At 41.4% G+C, this 20,797-nt stretch overlaps 1 protein-coding gene across 7 annotated transcripts in view; it reads right to left on the reverse strand.

Moving 5' to 3' along the window:
* The window catches only part of LOC132877656 (zinc finger protein 521), a 329,268-nt gene that overhangs the window by 281,100 nt on the left and 27,371 nt on the right, over positions 1-20,797 (reverse strand). For 4 of the 7 annotated variants that reach the window (XM_060913643.1, XM_060913626.1, XM_060913635.1 and 1 more), the window contains exon 2: positions 18,630-18,686. The exons of 1 other annotated variant lie outside the window; for it this stretch is intronic. Coding sequence is in view for 4 of the 6 variants with exons in the window: in XM_060913626.1 (XP_060769609.1) it covers positions 18,630-18,686 (57 nt within the window). In the remaining 2 variants the exon portion in view is untranslated. The remainder of the gene's footprint in view (positions 1-18,629; positions 18,687-20,797) is intronic. 2 more of the 7 variants (XM_060913651.1, XM_060913619.1) reach the window with 1 other exon arrangement.

Raw genomic sequence — 20,797 nt, forward strand, 5'->3', positions numbered from 1 at the left:
AGTTGATTTCTTCACACCAAGCTGCTTACCTATTGCAGATTCAGTCTTCCCAGCCTGGTGCAGGTCTACAGTTTTGTTTCTGGTGTCCTTTGACAGCTCTTTGGTCTTGACCATAGTGGAGTTTGGAGTGTGACTGTTTGAGGTTGTGGACAGGTGTCTTTTATACTGATAACGAGTTCAAACAGGTGCCATTAATACAGGTAACGAGTGGAGGACAGAGGAGCCTCTTAAAGAAGAAGTTACAGGTCTGTGAGAGCCAGAAATCTTGCTTGTTTGTAGGTGACCAAATACTTATTTTACTGAGGAATTTACCAATTAATTCATTAAAAATCCTACAATGTGATTTCCTGGATTCTTTCCCCCCATTCTGTCTCTCAAAGTTGAAGTGTACCTATGATGAAAATTACAGGCCTCTCTCATCTTTTTAAGGGGGAGAACTTGCACAATTGGTGGCTGACTAAATACTTTTTTGCCCCACTGTATATATAGGGTGTTGTTCAAAAAATTTGATATAATTTCACAATCTAATAACTTTGCCAATTCTTGTTCAACTGACCTCAAATTTTAACCGCATGTATGGGAACAGGTCAAAATTTTATCTTTCATGCTTTTTGTTTTTATCTTTTCAGTATAGAAATGCCATTCACTTGGAAAGAAAATGAGTTTTGTGTGTCCGAGTGCCGTGTCTCAGGCAGCGCGAATATTGAAAATTTGTGAAATTGTTCATGGAATCCACATACCTTTGAATTCCTCATTCAAATTTTGAGGAATAAATCTTATCTTGTTCAACATTAAGTCTGTTCAGTTTCACTTGCCTAGACTATGTAGTTTCTGGGATATTTGCATCTCAAATAATATCTAATTTTTTTTTTAAACACCCTGTATATTACTACGCATGAAACATATTAAAATGACTTTTCCAACAGGAAAAAAATTTCTCAAATTAGCAGAAACAATCAATCAATTTAAAGGAGAACTGAAGGCAAATTTTTTATGATCAAAATTCTCTCATTTTATTAAATATCAGAATGCATTTTTGATCGCTATTTTGTCGCTGCTGTAGCAAGTTATGAGTGTTTGAAATATGCTATGTAATATATCAGTCCATATGTCAAAGCGATGGCCGTAAACGAGATTCGTTGAGACCTGCGCGAGACATCGTAGGACGGAAGTAAAACGTACAGCGGAAATCAAAGCGACCAACATCTGCCAACGTTGGCAAAAGACGCGCGCGTCCTCTTTCGAATGCTGATGTCATCGAGCCGGAAGTTTTGTTTGTTTTGATAGCAATCAGGAAAGTTTGAAAAAAAGTAGGCAGTAATCGTCATTTAAACTCGTTTTTGTGCAATATTTCGTTTGGAAAACAGTTTTCAAAATCGCGGCACTGACACCTGGCTGACTCTTCACGTTTCCAAGTCTCACATAAGTCTCGTGAAGATCGCGCGGATAAGCGACGCCTGCCGTGGACCAAACGAACTAAATTCAACACGGCTAAAAACTGAATAGGCCGATAAGTATAATATTTCATTGCAATTAGTTGATAATACGAGTCACAATATAAGGTTACTAAAACCGAAAACGTAATTGAATAACACGCTAATTAAGACATAAAGCGAGTTTAAAAATGACTTCAATTCCCCTTTAAAAAATCATAAATCACAAAGTTCATCTGGATTTATTTAATCAATTAATTAATTACATAGAGCATCCCAGAACTCTGGATCCAGAAGCATTTTTCCTGACATGAAATCGAAAATTTTTCTTTTTATTTCAGATCCATTGCAACTTCACAACTAACAATAGAAAACCAAACTGAACTATATTTTGTGTGTACCAGGCTTCTTGTCCTCGAGTCCGGCTCATGCCCTAATTTTAACGACTTGTGACTTGACTCAGACTCGGACTCGGACTCATGCATGAACTGCATTCGGACTCGTAAATTAGAGACTCAGACTCGGATTTTTTCTTTATTTTTTGTGACATGCCATAATAATTTGCCATAAAACATTTATATCTTATGTCCCACCAGCCTTTTCCAAAATAATCCTGACAGAAGACGTCTTTTTATATGAATTTATTATCGGCTATGGTATGGGACGTACATCTTCACACTACTCACAGCTATCAATGTGGTTTTGAGAGTGCGTGTGTGACAGCTGTGTCATTTGTGTCGGACTCGACTCGGATCAATAGTGGACTCAACTCTAAATTTTCTTTCATGGCTTGGACTTGACTTGAACGCTGGGGACTCGAGGTTCAATGACTCGACTACAACACTAGTGTGTCAATTTGAGCATTTGTTCTGATATCTGTATTTACATAAATGATTACCTGGATCAATGGATCAAAAATTTTGGAACACCCTATATAAGAAGCTGCTGTTGGTTCCCCTATTTATTGTCTATTCATATTTATTCCATTTCTTATTTATATTATTATACATTTGGTGGTACAATTGTTTGTCACTTAGAAGGTGCAGTGCCTACAAAGGTACTTATTTGTATCTTTGGGAACATGTGTGTACCTTTTTGGCCCTAAAAAGGTACACATGGTTTCCTTGAGGTCCAGTACTGAGCCCGAGAAGGTACATTAGTGAAGACTGTATGTTGTGGGACAGAAATGGACTCCTCGTGGAGCGAATAAGTGCACATTTTTACTTTTTCCTCTCTCATTTTCTCAAACATTACACAAGTAGTGAACTCCCTCTCGCAACTTTGCCCCAACCCGCTCAACTCCCTCCTTCCCTCCCCCCGCCCGAGCTCAAATTAAGAATTTATTTTAACCGGCGTACAGCTCGACTCGACACATGTTGGCGTCTCCTGATCAAAGGTGTCTGCGTTCCTTTTATTGCAGTCAGGGAGAGCTGACACACACTCGAGAGGACATTAAGATTGAATAACCTTCTCACCAACACCCACTTCTCGTTATGGGAGGAAAAAAAGAATTAAAAAATAAAAAGGCAGAACGAGAGAAAAGTCATAAAACTTCTAAGCGCCATTCACCCATGTGGGTCACCGCGTAGCACGACAGAGAACGACGCGGAGGCAGTGAGGTTCTGACTGCTGAATTTCAGCACTTCCATATCCTTAAATCCCTTCAGATTTTATAAGCAGACGTGGAATTAAAATTTATTTTAAAATGCATTCATGTAACTATAAATATGACATGGAGGACATGGTTTCATATTTACAAACCTGTTTTGTGATAAGAAAAAAGTTTAACCTTTTTTTTTTGATTAGTCGAAAAACATGACATTGATATACATTTAGAAAAATTATTTTCTCTTCCTGGTTCTGATGGTGTCGGTTTAGGACTTTAGTGTGGTTTTTCATTTCTAAAAGTTGTTTCCAGACCAGTAATAATCATATCATTAATTTCAATTAAGAACTCTGCAATAAAGGTTTCTATTGAAAATTTTTCTGGCCCAGAAATGAGCTCCGCCCACAGCCAGAGCAGTATGTGGTTACAACAGAAAATGTGGGGTTGGATGATGTTATGGGAAAAGCTCCTCTTTGCAAATTTAACTCACATGCAGCAGAGAGCTCTAAAACTACATATTGCTCCTTTAATGTCTTTAATCAGTTCTTTACACGTACAGCTTGGGTACCTTGGACAAGCAGATTTCATCATATCAGAACAAATAAAAGACTTTTATTCTGACTTGCCTGGTGTTTGAGTAGGTTCACCAACTAGAAAAGAAAATACTCCTTAATGACTTATTAATTGTATATACACATTTTTAAGTAAAGTGTACTTCATGGTCCTAACAACACACAGCCGATCTACACTCACCCGCCACTTTAATATGAACTTGTTGCTGACTCTAAGATTCCTGTTCTTAGCTGCAAGACTGGAACCCAATATGGTCTTCTGCTGTTGCATGCTGAGATGCTTTTCTGCTCACCACGTTTGTAAAGAGTTGCTATGAGTTACTATATCCTTCCTGGCAGCTCAACCTGATCTGGCCGTTTTCCTCTGACCCTCTCTTACCAACAAGGTCCGACTCGTGCCTTAATTTTAAGGACTGGTGACTCGATTTGGACTTGAGCACTGATGACTCGGACTCGTGCATTAACTGCATTCGGACTCGTAAAATGGAGACGAGGACTTGGATTTTTTCTTTATTTCCTGTAACATGCCATAATAATTTGGAACAAGATATTTATATCTACATTAATTTTGTACTATTTAGTGCAAGACTGTCACACCTGCGCGCCTTGGTGCGTGCATCAGATAGACTCTCGGGCGCGCTCCGGACAGCGCATGCACCAAGCGGACTCTGTCTTGCGCACCGTAAACAATTCGCACCTGCACAGGATTAAGGCGCAGTCAGCACATGGATATAAAAACTGTGAAAACACACTTACTTTGCGAAGTATTGAGTTGCATTGCTGACATGTTACCGAGTCTTATTTCCTTGTTTGGTTTCCTGATTTCCTGTTTCTCGTCTTTGATTCTGCCGAGTCTACGATAGCCTGTTTGTGCCTCGCATGACCTATTGCCTGTTTCACACACCTTCTGCACTTAAATCCATCTCCCAACCATCTCTGACAAAATACTTCGCACTCCCTGACAAAGAGAAGCACATTCACCTGTTCATACGTCATGTTCAAGAACAAACTAATGTTAATGGCGCTGAAACAGCCACCGTCAAATGGTGCGGTTGGAGTCTTGTTCTCGGACTTGACTCGGATCAATAGCGGACCAAACTCGGACTCAACTTGGATCGATAGTGGACTCAACTCGAATCAACAGCAGCCTCGACTTGGATGATGGTGGCCTCGACTCAGATCGATAGCGGACTCGACTCGGATGATAGCAGACTCGACTTGGACTCAACTTGGAGTGATAGTGGACTCGACTCAGACTCGACTCGGATCAATAGCGGACTCGACTCGGATGATAGCGAACTCAACTCGGAGCAATAGCGGACTCGACTCAGTCTCGACTTGGATCAATAGCAGACTCGACCCAGACTCAACTCGGATTGATAGCGGACTCGACTCAGACTCGGCTCGGATCAATAGTGAACTCGACTCGGACTCGTCTCGGATTGATAGCAGACTCGACTCGGACTTGGCTCGGATCGATAGCAGACTCGACTCAGACTTGACTCGGATCGAAAGTGGACTTGACTCGGACTCAACTCGGCTCGATAGTGGACTCGACTCGGATCAATAGCGGACTCAACTCGGATGATAGCAGACTCAACTTGGACTCGACTTGGAGTGATAGTGGACTCGACTCAGACTCGACTCGGATCAGTAGCGGACTCGACTCGGATGATAGCGAACTCGACTCAGAGCAATAGCGGACTCGACTCAGTCTCGACTTGGATCAATAGCAGACTCGACCCAGACTCGACTCGGCTCAATAGCGGACTTGACTCAGACTCGACTCGGCTCAATAGCAGACTCGACTCGGACTCGACTCGGATCGATAGCAGACTCGACTCGGACTCGGCTCGGATCGATAACGGACTCGACTCGGACTCGACTCGGATCGATAGTGGACTCGACTCGGATCAATAGCGGACTCGACTCGGATCGAAAGCGGACTTGACTCGGACTCAACTCTGATCGATAGTGGACTCGACTCGGATCGATAGCGGACTCGACTCAGATCGATAGCGGACTCAACTCGGACTCGACTCGGATCAATAGCGGACTCGACTCGGATTGATAGCGGACTCGACTCGGATCGATAGCGGACTCGACTCTGACTCAACTCGAATTTTTTTTAATGACTTGGATTTGAACACTGGGGACTCAAGACTGGACTCGGACTCGAGGTTTAGTGACTCGACTACAACACTGGCTTCCACCCACAGAACTGTCGCTCACTCACTCGATGTTTTTTTGTTTTTCGCACCATTCTGTGTAAACTCTAGAGACTGTTGTGTGTGAAAACCCCAGGAGATCAGCAGTTTCTGAAATACTCAAACCAGTCCATCTGGCTCAAACCAACACACTTTCATGCCACAGTGAAAGTCACAATAGTTTGAGATCACAATTTTCCCTATTCTGATGTCTGAACATTAATGAACTGAAGCTTTTGATTTGTATCTGCATGATTTTATGCATCGAGCGATTGACTGATTAGAGAACCACATCAAACAGCAGGTGGATGTATGGGTGTTCCAATAAAAGGAGTGTAGTTATTTACAAATTAAATAAAAATAATAATAAAATAATTTCAGAGTCATATAAAAACAGCCCATCAACCTTGCAGTTCATAACACAAATTTGATTCTGATTCTTGATTTGATTTATTATTATTTTGTTTAATTTTTCACCAAGCTAAGACGAACTTGACTGGACTTATTCAACAAATCAGAAACCATGCGCATGCCTGCATGAACAAATCCTTGAAACGAATCCCAGATATAAGCTGAGTTCAGATTCAGAGTCAGTGCACCTGATTCATTCAATTCATTCAGTGCGTAATTATTAGCCGGTCAGTCTAATCACCAGTGTTTCGAGTAGCGAAGAAGAACTGCAGGATGGCGACTGAACAATGCTATATGTCTGGCTCCAGGCAAGTGGGCTATCACATGGGAAGGATGCAGGAAAAATATAGCAGGTACAACTGTGATCTCTGACAAAGTTCTGGTCAGAACATCTTGAGTGAATGCCAGCTGTGTACAGTATGTAGTTTGTTCACCGTTCAAGAAGCGATAAATGTATCAAGTAACCCTTTAAAACAAAGAGTGAAAAAAAAATCGTCCGTACTTCTGTATTTGAAACAGATCGCTCTGTGTCATCCTACATATGGATGGTGTTAAAGCTTCTCCTCCCATCGCAAAGGCAAGAGAGAGAAAAAGAGAGAGAAGAAAAACGCAACTATCAAAGCCATCAGGATGAAACCTGGCAGGACCTCGGCTTTCTCCAGCTCACGTCCTCACTCTTACAGGAAGGAGATATACTACGGGACGAAGAGTCTTGCCGTGGCGCGGTCGCACAACAAAGGAAATGAATAATAGAGAGGCTGATTTCAGCAGAGCTGAAGGAGAGCAAGCTTCCCTCTCTATTCCCTCCCTCGCTCTTTCTTTCCTCTGGCAGCGGCACATTGATCTCTCGCTTCTCCATCTCTCGTTCTTACTCCATATTCCTTTCTCCCTCTCTCGGCACCTTGTATTCAGCTAACATGAATACAAGTCGATCCACTCTGGTTTAGCTAAAACTGACATCCTATTTTACAGAATATCTCGAGCCTGATGTAGTCAGGGTAGGGGAAAAAAACAAAAAAACGAGGGAGCATGAAAAGAAAAGAAAAGAAAAGAAAAGAAAAGAAAAGAAAAGAAAAGAAAAGAAAAGAAAAGGGGGTTATAGTGGTGCAGAAGATGCATGTGGTTATAATTACAGCCAGACAGCACAGTACTCCAGCCAAGCTCTGGATCTTAAACACGCCTGACTTTGGAAAGAAGAAATAAGAGAGAGAGAGAGAGAGAGAGAGAGAGAAATATCTGAAAAAGAGAAAGTCTCATTAAATCCCTGATGCTACACTGCTCCTGAGCCTCGTGCTAGCAAGCGTGCACACTTTTCCAGAACGGTTTCTTTTGTGACTAATTTTGCTTTTCTTCTGGGCACGTGTCAAGCAACAATATGAGCTTTAGGCTCTTTTCTTCTCTTTTTTTTTCTCTTGCTTTTCTCTCAAACTCGCACAAAGGCCACGGACGTACCTGGAGGCCAATTTATGAAATTCTTCTTACCAGCAGGAGACTGAGCTGCGTGTCTAAAGAAACTTTTTTTTTTCCACTGTACAAAAGTGCCAAAACTTTTTTTTTTACTTATTAGAAAACTGAAACTGTGCTTTTCTTCATTTTTTCCCCCCATGGCTTCTGCACCAGTTACAAAGTTTCCTCTTCAAGATTTGTGCCATTTGGGATTGTTACTGATTAGGTCATATTAATAATCATAATGAAAAGAAGAGGAGGAAGATGATGATGATGAAGACAAAGAAGAAGATGATGAAGAAGAAAAAGATGATGATGAAGAAGATGAAGAGGAAGAAGAAGAAAACGTAAATGATGAAAAAGAAGAAGAAATAGGAAATGAGGAAGAAGATGAAGATGAAGAAGAAGAAAAAGATGATGATGAGGAGGAGGAGGATGAAGTTGAAGAAGAAAAAGGTGATGAAGATGAAGATGAAAATGATGATAACAATGATGATGATGATGATAAAGCTGAAGAAGCACAAGAAGATGAAGAAGAAAAAGATGATGATGAAGAAGATGATGATGAAGACGAAGAAGAAGAAGATGATGATGATGATGAAGACAAAGAAGAAGAAGACAAAGAAGTAGTTGATGATGATGACGAAGTTGATGATGATGATGAAGACAGACAAAGAAGAAAAAGTTGATGATGATGATGATGATGATGATGATGAAGACGAAGAAGTTAATGATGTGATCATGATGATGCTGAAGAAGTTGTTGATGATGATGATAATGATAATGATGATGAAGACGAAGAAGAAGTTGTTGATGATGATGATGATGATGATAATGATAATGATGATGAAGACGAAGAAGTTGTTGATGATGGTGATCATGATGATGATGAAGACAAAGAAGAAGAAGAAGAAGTTGATGATGATCAGAATCAGAATTACTTTATTAGTCCCCGGAGGAAAATTCAAAATTTGCAACCAAGCTCCTGAATCAAGGAAGAAGTAAACATGTCTAAAAATAGAAGATAAAATAGTCTTTAAAAAAGAATAAATAAAAATAAAATAAGTTCAATAACTTAAGTAAAAGCAAAATGAAGTGATTTTATACACAATGATGAAGACAAAGAAGTTGATGATGATGAAGACAAAGAGGAAGTTGTTGATGATGATGATGATGATGATGAAGAAAAAGATGATGAAGAGGAAGAAGAAAACGTAAATGATGAAAAAGAAGAAGAAATAGGAAATGAGGAAGAAGATGAAGATGAAGAAGAAGAAAAAGATGATGATGAGGAGGAGGATGAAGTTGAAGAAGAAAAAGGTGATGAAGATGAAGATGAAAATGATGATAAAAATGATGATGATGATGATGATGATGATGATGATAGAGCTGAAGAAGCACAAGAAGATGAAGAAGAAAAAGATGATGATGATGATGATGAAGACGAAGAAGCTGATGATGATGAAGACAAAGAAGAAGAAGACAAAGAAGTAGTTGATGATGATGATGATGATGATGAAGACAAAGAAGAAGTTGTTGATGATGATGATGATGATGATGATGATGAAGAAAAAGATGATGAAGAGGAAGAAGAAAACGTAAATGATGAAAAAGAAGAAGAAATAGGAAATGAGGAAGAAGATGAAGACGAAGAAGAAGAAAAAGATGATGATGAGGAGGATGAAGTTGAAGAAGAAAAAGGTGATGAAGATGAAGATAAAGATGATGATGATGATGATGAAGAAGAAGAAGAAGAAGAAGAAGAAGAAGCTGATGATGATGAAGACAAAGAAGAAGAAGACAAAGAAGTAGTTGATGATGATGATGAAGACAAAGAAGAAGTTGTTGATGATGATGATGATGAAGACAAAGAAGAAGTTGTTGATGATGATGATGATGATGATGATGATGATGATGATGATGAAGCTGATGATGATGATGATGATGATGAAGAAGAAGAAAAAGAAGAACACTATATAAAAACACTATCAGAAATAAGAAAGGGTAGTATGTGTGTGGGGGGGGATTTGGTTCATGGAGCAATAACACATGCCTCAAAAGTGTTTGGCTTTTCAAGAACTTCCTGAATAAAATCACACCCTCAAATATCACCAATAAGAACAGACCCGCCCACCAGGGCACTGCTTAAAGACGCTTCCTGTTCTCTCCAGAGAAAACACATTTATTAAAACACTTTTAAACTGGCAGGGTGATGCAACTCTATGGCCTGAGATCCACCAATTAGCAATTACTGTGTTGTAATTATCACTTTCAGTACATCGTTCATCATCACACACTTCAAACTGCGCCGGGTTGTCAAGTGAGCTCAAGAAAGCACGTGGTGGTTTCTGACACGGTAAAACCTACTGGTGTTCATAACTTCATCCAGAATGATATTACTGTAAACCCCAGAATCACAAATCAGTTGTTACTCGACATCCAGGAAGAACTTTAAACATGATATGACTGTCATGACATGACACGGCGTAATAAAAGAACCAGAATTTAATAAAAACAAAAAAACAAGTGAGATTCACTGGATCCTGCTAGTTATCTGTTCATTGCTAGCATCTAAACTACTCCTCCGTTAGAGCAGTCTGCTGAGGCTACGGTCACATGACAGCTCGCGATGGGTTACTGATGAAAATGAGGCGTTTGGTGGCGATGTTTTGACAAGCTTTGGGAAGTAATCCCAAACCCATCTGCGAGTATTTGATGCTTAGTTTGCTGATGAAAACATCGCCACCAAATTTCAATGAAGTTTTTGATGACCAAAAAAAAAAAAAGTCATGAAGCTCGGAGAACATTCAGCATGCATGGTACGATTGGTGGCGATGCGGTCAATTTTTTTTAATCGCCAAGTATTTGTGTGACCAGGGCCTTAGTTTCACTTCATTCCTTCTGATTTGAGTGTTAAATTAAATTTCATGCTCATTCCTTTCATGTTTTTTTTTTTAGAGATTTCTACATGAGCCACAACGTATCAAAAGAAAGCGGTGATGAGAAGACCGGTGATTTGAGGAGAAACATCGGTTAGCGTTTTCAGTCTTTGACTTTAAATAGGTAAACCGCAAAAACCTCCTGAGGCTCGTATTGTCTCTGTGTTTCTGTGTCAAAAACCTCAACACAACACTGCATCGGCCATTTTTCAGCGGCGGCCAGCAGAAAACAAAGCACCGATGGTTTTCGCTCGACGGCGATGCCAGGCTTTAAGAAGGGGCCGTTGGTCCCTGGTGCCTGCTGGGCGAAGTCATCCATATCAGGTTTAAAATAACCACACATGAGACCTAACCTTTCCATGAGACAAATGAAAGAAGAGCCGGGCTCGGCGCACGTCAGGAGCAGGCCTCATTCAGAGGCGCTTCGGCCGAACGCGTGACCTGGATTAAAGCTCGCTGCCTGGAGGCCAACGATGAATGTCACATGAGCATTCATCTAGTAAAATGCTGACACTGCAGCATCAAGATGAGACAAGAGAGCCGCGGAGGCTGACACGCTCTGGTACACACGGTCGTCTTATGCACAAGAGCATCGGAGTTTGTTAGCATAGCGAAATGAAATGCAAACAGGTGTATGAGTTCGATTAGCTTACACCATGGTGATGGCGAATACTCAATTCTGGAAATCTGAATGGATAAACAGGATGATGTATCACCGCTGTGGTGTAAGAGGAATAAAACACTTCATTACAGGACAATAATCACCTTTGCAGTCATAATCATCATAACCATCATAACCATCAGGAGTCAGGTTCTACTGTTGTCTTTGATGCGATTTATTTTCATTTATTCGGATTCATCAGATTTTCACACAAGTCCTAAAAGTAGATAAAGAGAACCCAGTTAAACAAATGAGACAAAAAATATTATACTTGGTCATTTATTTATTGAGGAAAATGATCCAATATTACATATCTGTGAGTGGCAAAAATATGTGAACCTTTGCTTTCAGTATCTGGTGTGACCCCCTTGTGCAGCAATAACCACAGCTAAACGTTTCCGGTAACTGTTGACCAGTCCTGCACACCGGCTTGGAGGAATTTTAGCCCATTCCTCTGTACAGAACAGCTTCGACTCTGGGATGTTGGTGGGTTTCCTCACATGAACTGCTCGCTTCAGGTCCTTCCACAACATTTCAATTGGATTAAGGTCAGGACTTTGACTTGGCCATTCCAAAACATTCACTTTATTCTTCTTTAGCCATTCTTTGGTAGAACGACTTGTGTGCTTCGGGCCGTTGTCTTGCTGCATGACCCACCTTCTCTCGAGATTCAGTTCATGGACAGATGTCCTGACATTTTCCTTTAGAATTTGCTGGTATAATTCAGAATTCATTGTTCCATCAATGATGGCAAGCCGTCCTGGCCCAGATGCAGCAAAACAGGCCCAAACCATGATACTACCACCACCATGTTTCACAGATGGGATAAGGTTCTTATGCTGGAATGCAGTGTTTTCCTTTCTCCAAACATAACGCTTCTCATTTCAACCAAAAAGTTCTATTTTGGTCTCATCCATCCACAAAACATTTTTCCAATAGCCTTCTGGCTTGTCCACATGATCTTTAGCAAACTGCAGACGAGCAGCAATGTTCTTTTTGGAGAGCAGTGGCTTTCTCCTTGCAACCCTGCCATGCACACCATTGTTGTTCAGTGTTCTCCTGATGGTGGACTCATGAACATTAACATTAGCCAATGTGAGAGAGGCCTTCAGTTGCTTAGAAGTTACCCTGGTGTCCTTTGTGACCTCGCCAACTGTTACGTATCTTGCTCTTGGAGTGATCTTTGTTGGTCGACCACTCCTGGTGAGGGTAACAATGGTCTTGAATTTCCTCCATTTATACACAATCTGTCTGACTGTGGATTGGTGGAGTCCAAACTCTTTAGAGATGGTTTTGTAACCTTTTCCAGCCTGATGAGCATCAACAACGCTTTTTCTGAGGTCCTCAGAAATCTCCTTTGTTCGTGCCATGATACACTTCCACAAACATGTGTTGTGAAGATCAGACTTTGATAGATCCCTGTTCTTTAAATAAAACAGGGTGCCCACTCACACCTGATTGTCATCCCATTGATTGAAAACACCTGACTCTAATTTCACCTTCAAATTAACTGCTAATCCTAGAGGTTCACATACTTTTGCCACTCACAGATATGTAATATTGGATCATTTTCCTCAATAAATAAATGGCCAAGTATAATATTTTTGTCTCATTTGTTTAACTGGGTTCTCTTTATCTACTTTTAGGACTTGTGTGAAAATCTGATGTTGTTTTAGGTCATATTTATGCAGAAATATAGAAAATTCTAAAGGGTTCACAAACTTTCAAGCACCACTGTACTACAGATATAAGAATTTCCTCCTGAATTTGCTATAAACAAACGATGTTTATAGCAACATTTCCTGCGCAAAAAGCTTCGATCCCAGTCAAGCGGAAAGTCTTCAGGACCGCAGTCGAAAACAGTTTGTTTACTAAATCGGGAAAATCTCAACATGTTCAAAAACATCAATGGTGCCAAAAGTAGGCTTGACAGTGCAGCGTTGTGATGATTTTTTTTTTTTTTTACGTTGTGTAACGTAGTACACCAAACTCACAGGCGCTGCCATCTTGGGTTTTTTAGTGATATTCGTCACCGGTCCGTGTGTTTTTGTTGCTGTTGCTTCCAGCTCACTCGCTCACTGTTGGTTCAATCAGCTTGAAACTCATGATTCACACCTAGTGGTCAAATCCCTCATGTTGGCTTGTTTTTCCAATAAAATCAACCAAACACTTTGCTGTCTAGCGCCCACGAAAGATCGGATCACTCAGAGAATTTTGTATCCTTTCAAAAAATTGGTGATTTTCCTAATATGGTTTTTCATGGAGAAAAAATGAGAAGGTATATAACTATCAGTGATACTGTTTGAAAGAGAATTAACCAAAGATTGAGCCTCTTCTACACAGCACATTTGATCACCGCCATCATTAGTCATACTCGGCATCGACAATTTAAAGGAACAGTCCACCGTACTTCCATAATGAAATATGCTCTTATCTGAATTGAGACGAGCTGCTCCGTACCTCTCCGAGCTTTGCGCGACCTCCCAGTCAGTCAGACGCAGTCAGACGCGCTGTCACTCCTGTTAGCAATGTAGCTAGGCTCAGTATGGCCAATGGTATTTTTTGGAGCTGTAGTTAGATGCGACCAAACTCTTCCACGTTTTTCCTGTTTACATAGGTTTATATGACCAGTGATATGAAACAAGTTCAGTTACACAAATTGAAACGTAGCGATTTTCTATGCTATGGAAAGTCCGCACTATAATGACAGGCGTACTAACACCTTCTGCACGCTTCGGCAGCGCATTAATATCTGAGCTCCGTATCAATGCGCTGTCGAAGCGCGCAGAAGGTGTTAGTACGCCTGTCATTATAGTGCGGACTTTCCATAGCATAGAAAATCGCTACGTTTCAATTTGTGTAACTGAACTTGTTTCATATCACTGGTCATATAAACCTATGTAAACAGGAAAAACGCGGAAGAGTTTGGTCACATCTAACTACAGCCCCAAAAAATACCATTGGCCATGCTGAGCCTAGCTACATTGCTAACAGGAGTGACAGCGCGTCTGACTGCGTCTGACTGACTGGGAGGTCGCGCAAAGCTCGGAGAGGTACGGAGCAGCTCGTCTCAATTCAGATAAGAGCATATTTCATTATGGAAGTACGGTGGACTGTTCCTTTAAAGCGAACACACCGGGTAAATTCTGGCTTTTATGCTTAAACCCAAAGGATGGACCGATTTCAGTGATGCATTACTTTTAAGCCTTTGAGGTGCAGAATTGTGATCTAGAAGAAGAAGAAGCCTCTATCTGTAATTCTTACCCTGATACTCAAAACTCTAAATCTCATTATTTTTGTTTTTTTCTCATGAATGGAAAATTAAACCAGTGGAAAATAGTTGCTGGTTTGTGACCGGGGCCAATGGACCTAAATGGAAATTTTATAAAACACTGGATTTTCAACTGTTCATAACTTTGAGTGTTTTTTAAGACATACTTACAAAATTAAACAATTTTCCAATTCAGATCTTCATACTCTTTTACACTACGTTCAGACTGCAACCTGAAACGACCCATATCCGATTTGTTGTGAAATCCGATTTTTTTGTTAGGCCGTTCACATTACCAATTATATGAGACTTGTATGCGATCTCCAATATGAACGGAAAACGACCCAAAAGTGTCCCGCATGTGCAAATTGACACGTAATAAGCACATCTACGTAATACGTAAACAAAAAAAAAAGCGCACTCTTCAAGTTTGCAAGTAAAGCATGGAGATGAGGCGAGACCTGGCGATGTGGTTTTTGTGGCGGCGGCGGAACTCACACAATAATCTGATTAATGTGGGCAGCAGACTAATGAGACCGAAGGTGTCAAATTACTGGAAATTTCCAGAACAATCTTATAATCTTGTAATACAGGATGGTTTAACATCCAGGTCCCTACCAAATCCACCATTAGCTTGATCAATTCTATAAAAGTCTATTTAAATTCTGAAAACTGTACAAATGTTGTTGTTTTCCACCAAAGAGGCGGGATTAGCCAACGCAGAATAGTGACGTTTGTCTCTTGTTGATGACGTGTAGGTCGCATGAATGCGACCTGTCCGGTCAGACTGCAGTCGCATGTGAAAATAATGGATATGCATCGGATTTAGGACCACATATCCAAGCGGCCTGGGTCGCATGTGAAAAAATCGGATCTGTGTCGTTCAGATTGTCAATAACAAATCGGATACAGGTCGCATATGGGCAAAAAAATCGGATATGGGTCGTTTCAGGATGCAGTCTGAACGTAGTCTTATTTGATACATTACAAAACACTATGACCACTACTTTAAAAAACAGGTACCCTATGAGTCCATGCTTATAAATAAAATTGTTTTCTGATCCCATGTCCATACAGTAAATACAGCATCTACATTCTCTATGAGACAGTCGCCACAAAAATTAAGCATGATCCAAAAATGAACAATTTAAAAATCACAGAAGTAAAATATACCAAGTGTTTGTACTTTATATTATTCTACTCTTACAGTTTTCGAAACTGAAACCTCCGTACCGAGGCTGACACACACATGCTATCGCCATGACCGAAACTCTTATTTCCTGGAAATGGCCCGGCGCTAGAGCTCAGTGGAACGCACTGCCCCTCTGTAAGAAAAGGCCCCCACCGGCCGCGAACCCAGAACCTTCTTGCTGTGAGGCGACAGTGCTAGCCACTACATCACCGTGCCGCCAATAATATGTATTATGAACATGCAGCAGCCATTTCACCATGAAATATTGATTTTGGCTTATAATACACTAATCTAGTCCACTACCCACCCCAAACATGTACCCGTTCTACCAGAATCAAGCTTCAAATTTGATCTTTGACCTACTTTTCGAGGTCATTTTCTGTTTCTGACTGTACTATTTTCAAAAAATCATAAACAATAGTTGAAGATTTACATTTACAATGAGCTTGTATTTTTTCTTTCGTGCACATTCTTTTGTAGATTACTGACAAACTGATATTTTTTTATGACTATCGCTTAAAACTTCGCGTTGGTGTTTTCGCCCAAACTATCACGTCTAAAGAAATGAAATATAGAATTTACGCGCACATACTCTTTTTCTATTTGTATTGTCAAATCCAATGACTCTAATATTTTCAGGACAAAAGTCTGAAAAACTCAAAATAGACAAAAACATACACTACCGTTCAAAAGTTTGGGGTCACCCAGACAATTTTGTGTTTTCCATGAAAAGTCGCACTTTTATTTACCACCATAAGTTGTAAAATGAATAGAAAATATAGTCAAGACACTTTTCTGGCCATTTTGAGCAGTTTCCGTTTCCGCTTGAGAGTACGTCGTGCGCGTTCTGGCTGCCGCTTCTCACCGGAGCTTTTTTGTTTTATTTTATTTCTTTTTCTATTTTTTTTGTGTGTGTGTTTGTGTAGTTTGATGTTTGTTTGAGTGTTTAGTCCGCCAGTTGTGGTGTAGCTCCGGACCTAGTTTTGGGCGTCGGTTCCCTCCAGGCCTTGGTTCGCCGTGGGTGATGCCTGTGCTCCCAGCTGTGGACTGCAGTGAGCTCGTTGCTCATTTTACATCGTGGTTGTCCAGCGCTCTGCGCTTTAACGCTTGGCGTGATGTTCCGAGCGATGTTGCTTGGTGGTGTCGCGGCGGCTGTGCAGGCGGTTTGGGACACACCAGCGCTTTGCGTGGCGGTGCTTCTCTGCTTGCTTTGTGGATCCATGGCGTGATGTTCTGAGCAATGTTGCTGACGGCGTCACGGCGGCGGTGCTGGAGATGTGGGACTTGTTTTCATGCACCTTTTCGTGGGACTGTGGCTGCTACACCACGGGAATTACATCCTGACCCCTACTTGGTGGACTTTTTACTTTTTTTTTTAATTATTATTATATATATATTTTTTTTTCTTTCTTTGTCTACTATTGTAAAGCGTCCTTGGGTTTCTTGAAAGGCGCTATATAAATTTAACTTCTTCTTCTTATTATTATTATTATTATTATTATTAATCGACCCCACAAATGTGATGCTCCAGAAACTCAATCTGCTCAAAGGAAGGTCAGTTTTATAGCTTCTCTAAAGAGCTCAACTGTTTTCAGCTGTGCTAACATGATTGTACAAGGGTTTTCTAATCATCCATTAGCCTTCTGAGGCAATGAGCAAACACATTGTACCATTAGAACACTGGAGTGAGAGTTGCTGGAAATGGGCCTCTATACACCTATGGAGATATTGCACCAAAAACCAGACATTTGCAGCTAGAATAGTCATTTACCACATTAGCAATGTATAGAGTGGATTTCTGATTAGTTTAAAGTGATCTTCATTGAAAAGAACAGTGCTTTTCTTTCAAAAATAAGGACATTTCAAAGTGTCCCCAAACTTTTGAACAGTAGTGTATCTCATTTTCACCATGAAATGATGCTTTTGCCGAATAGCACGCAACACTAAACTACCCCAAATATACACCCATTCTACCCGAATCAACCGTCAGATTTGACATTTGACCTTTGAGGTCAGGTAGATCATTTTCAGTTTCTGATGCACTAATTGCATGTTCTCCCCGTGTCTGCGTGGGTTTCCTCCGGGTGCTCCCGGAGGAAGGTACGCTTTGATTAGGCAAAGACATGCAGGTTAGGTGAATTGGTGACCTGGCGACTTCTCCAGGGTGTACCCCGCCTCTCGCCCATAGTCACCTGGGATCGGACCCTGTACAGGATAATCGGTTACGGATAATGGATGGATAGATGGATAATTTCATCAGCTGTTTACATGTCCAGACACTTTAGGGAGTAAACCCAATCTTCAGTGCATATTGTAATGGAAATGCATGGCAAACAGATGGAGGTTTTTTTTTTTTAAATGATATATAACAGGAAAGTTCTCTTTAAAACCTTTCCTGTTATGTATCAGATGTGGTTGTCAGTATGTAAGAAGAGAAGAGAAGTCGTCATCAGGCTTTTAAAAAGTCTAGAGCTGTGAAAGTGTCGATCGGATGGAGTGTAAATGTATTGTAAGAAGAGTAACATTACAGAACTGTGTGTGTGTGTGTGTGTGTGTGTGTGTGTGATTCGCTAGGTGAATGTCGCTCGGCACGAGGCTGTTCACGTTAACGCTGTCAGTTTACGTTTGAAATCGACGAAGACTTGAAATTGTCAGTGAGAATTTCAGATTTCTATTTTTTTTTTAAATTGCGTTCTTGATTATTTTCCTCCAGTTTTACATGCCCGAGTATTCCGTTCCTTACGCAGCTGTTTTGATCAACAGTTTTACAGCAGATGGACAAACTGATGGCAACAGTCTGACAAAGCCAAAGGATGAAGAAAATAAAATAGAATAAAATAAAAAAAAACATAGGAAGACGTGACAAAATCCAAACACAATTGATTTATTACCGCTTTGAATGGCAGCCTGCCCAGGAGTGTGCTGTTCCTCCGTCACATTGTCTTCTACTGCCATGGAGGAAAGAGAGACACACAGAGACAGAGAGAAAAACACAGAATAAATTAGTCACCAAACACGCAAGCCCAGAAATCCTTGGCTAAACAATCTCATCCTAATCTTCTGGAATCTCTTAAGCACAGCTTCGGCGTGTTGTGATGGATTTTGCATTGATATGCAGCCTGAGCTTTTCTTTTAATGCTATTTTCTGTTTGGTTGTCGTTTTTTTCAGCCTGATTCGGCTCGTTCGCATGCAGCAGGTTTTGCAGGGAGGCCGGCAGCCAGCCACATAAATCACTTATTGAGTTCAGTTGAGTAATAATGCGATGAATTATAAAAAAATCCCCCCCAAAACAAAGATTTCGCCGCATGGCGTGGCCTGCTGTCCAATACATGAATAACTCATCGGGTTTAGTCTCGCAACAATGCGCTAACATTCTAATCATGAACCTGGATGCTGCAAAGAGCTACGAGGAGCTGGAGAAGAAAAAAAAAATTGTGAGGTTGTCAGAGGTAACACTGCGCATCCTGTCTGTCTGAAGCCTCGTCAGTCACCTGCAGCACTTCTGCCTCCAGTCTTTCCATTAGCCGAGCCATGTCTGTGCATCCTAATGATTCTCAGCAACTACTCGAGAAGCTACGCCGGTCCACAAATGAACCCCCCTGCTTGTTGGCTATTTAGACAAATTCATTACACGGCAATCGAGCGCTCTTTGACGAGTGTATGGGGCGCCGGTTGTGGTTGCTTGCTGTAAAACTGTTTCATTAGAGGCTCCTTGCCTCACCGGCTAAAACTGGAAGCACTCCTTGTCTGTATGTCAGGTGCGGCGAGCTAAATGGATTTTAGCAGCAGGATGAGAACAAAAGACTCCCACCTGCTCCATGGAAAATGAGGGTCTCCGGGAGGAGGCCTGCAGTCCTCGCCACTCCTCTCCTGCCGTCGGAAAGCCGGCCTCCATTATGCCTCGTTCCCCATCTACCCTTTCATTTCCCAAGCGCACAGAGTGGGAGTCGTGACAAGAGGGCCCTGCTGGGGGCCACCGGCCGCGCAGGAGGCCGTCTTGAACAGAGCCTTTTTAAAAAGTCCTCCATTTGACATAATTAAGTCAGAGGCTAGCGGCGCAGGAGTAGGTGGGCTGTACGGAGGGGAAAAAAAAAAAAAACGACAGGGTAGCGGCAGGCAAGCTGCGTCAAACTCGCTTTTCCTCCGAAAAGCTCGGCGGGATCTTGAGTCAAAGCTTGCTGAGGAGAGCAATCAAAATTCTGACTGGTTGGATCATTACAGTGTTTTTTCTGCCATGTTAGTGCCAGGCTGAGTGCAGCCATTCAAAAGCTCGAAGAAGTCTCATTTAAGTGAAGCCAACTTTTCGACAGGGAAAGTTAGGAAGCTCTTCGAAAGCTATGTCACAGTAGAAAGCAAAGCACCACTAAAGGGTTCTCAGTGGAACCCAGGGGTCTGTGGAGCAGGCTGTGCGTCATTTAGCCTAGTGGTCGAAGTTATTTTCATGAATTACGAAATCTTATTTCGTGAATGCAAAGGTCTACGGATAAAATAGTCAAAAATTATTATGCACAAATAACGAGGCAAATATTTAAATCCCTGGAATATAGGACTGTGTAAAAGTCTTAAGGCCAATTTATGCTGACAACCCAGTCCTCGCAGATGGCGTCGCAGATGGCGTCTGCGTAGCCCCCCCACCTTCGCAGACGCTCTGCGCGCACCTCCCAAAAATTGTGGCCACCGCAGAAGCCTCACAGACAGCGTCGCAGACAAGAGGGCTCTGATTGGTCCACTCTACATCCGCTGTACACGCACTTCCGCTTCCCTACTTTCACGGTTTGGTTTGTTTTCACGACCGCCATTTTTAAAAACACGAGCGAAGATGGAGCAGCACGAAGAGCGGTTGATCGAGGAAGTGAGGAAGTACGTACATCTATACGACTCCAGTTCTAGTCATTATAAGTAACCGGAGGATAAACACTCCACTAACCACACCCACCAACTACTCCTAGCGATTTCGTGACTTCGCGCCCCCTTGCGTTGTGCCGGTGAATAACATCGCGCACGCCTATTACTCCCCGCTCAACGATAAATTACAACTGTCTGCAAAAAGCTATCTGC

This window comes from Neoarius graeffei, chromosome 1 (genome assembly GCF_027579695.1).
Source record: "Neoarius graeffei isolate fNeoGra1 chromosome 1, fNeoGra1.pri, whole genome shotgun sequence".
NCBI lineage: Eukaryota > Metazoa > Chordata > Actinopteri > Siluriformes > Ariidae > Neoarius > Neoarius graeffei.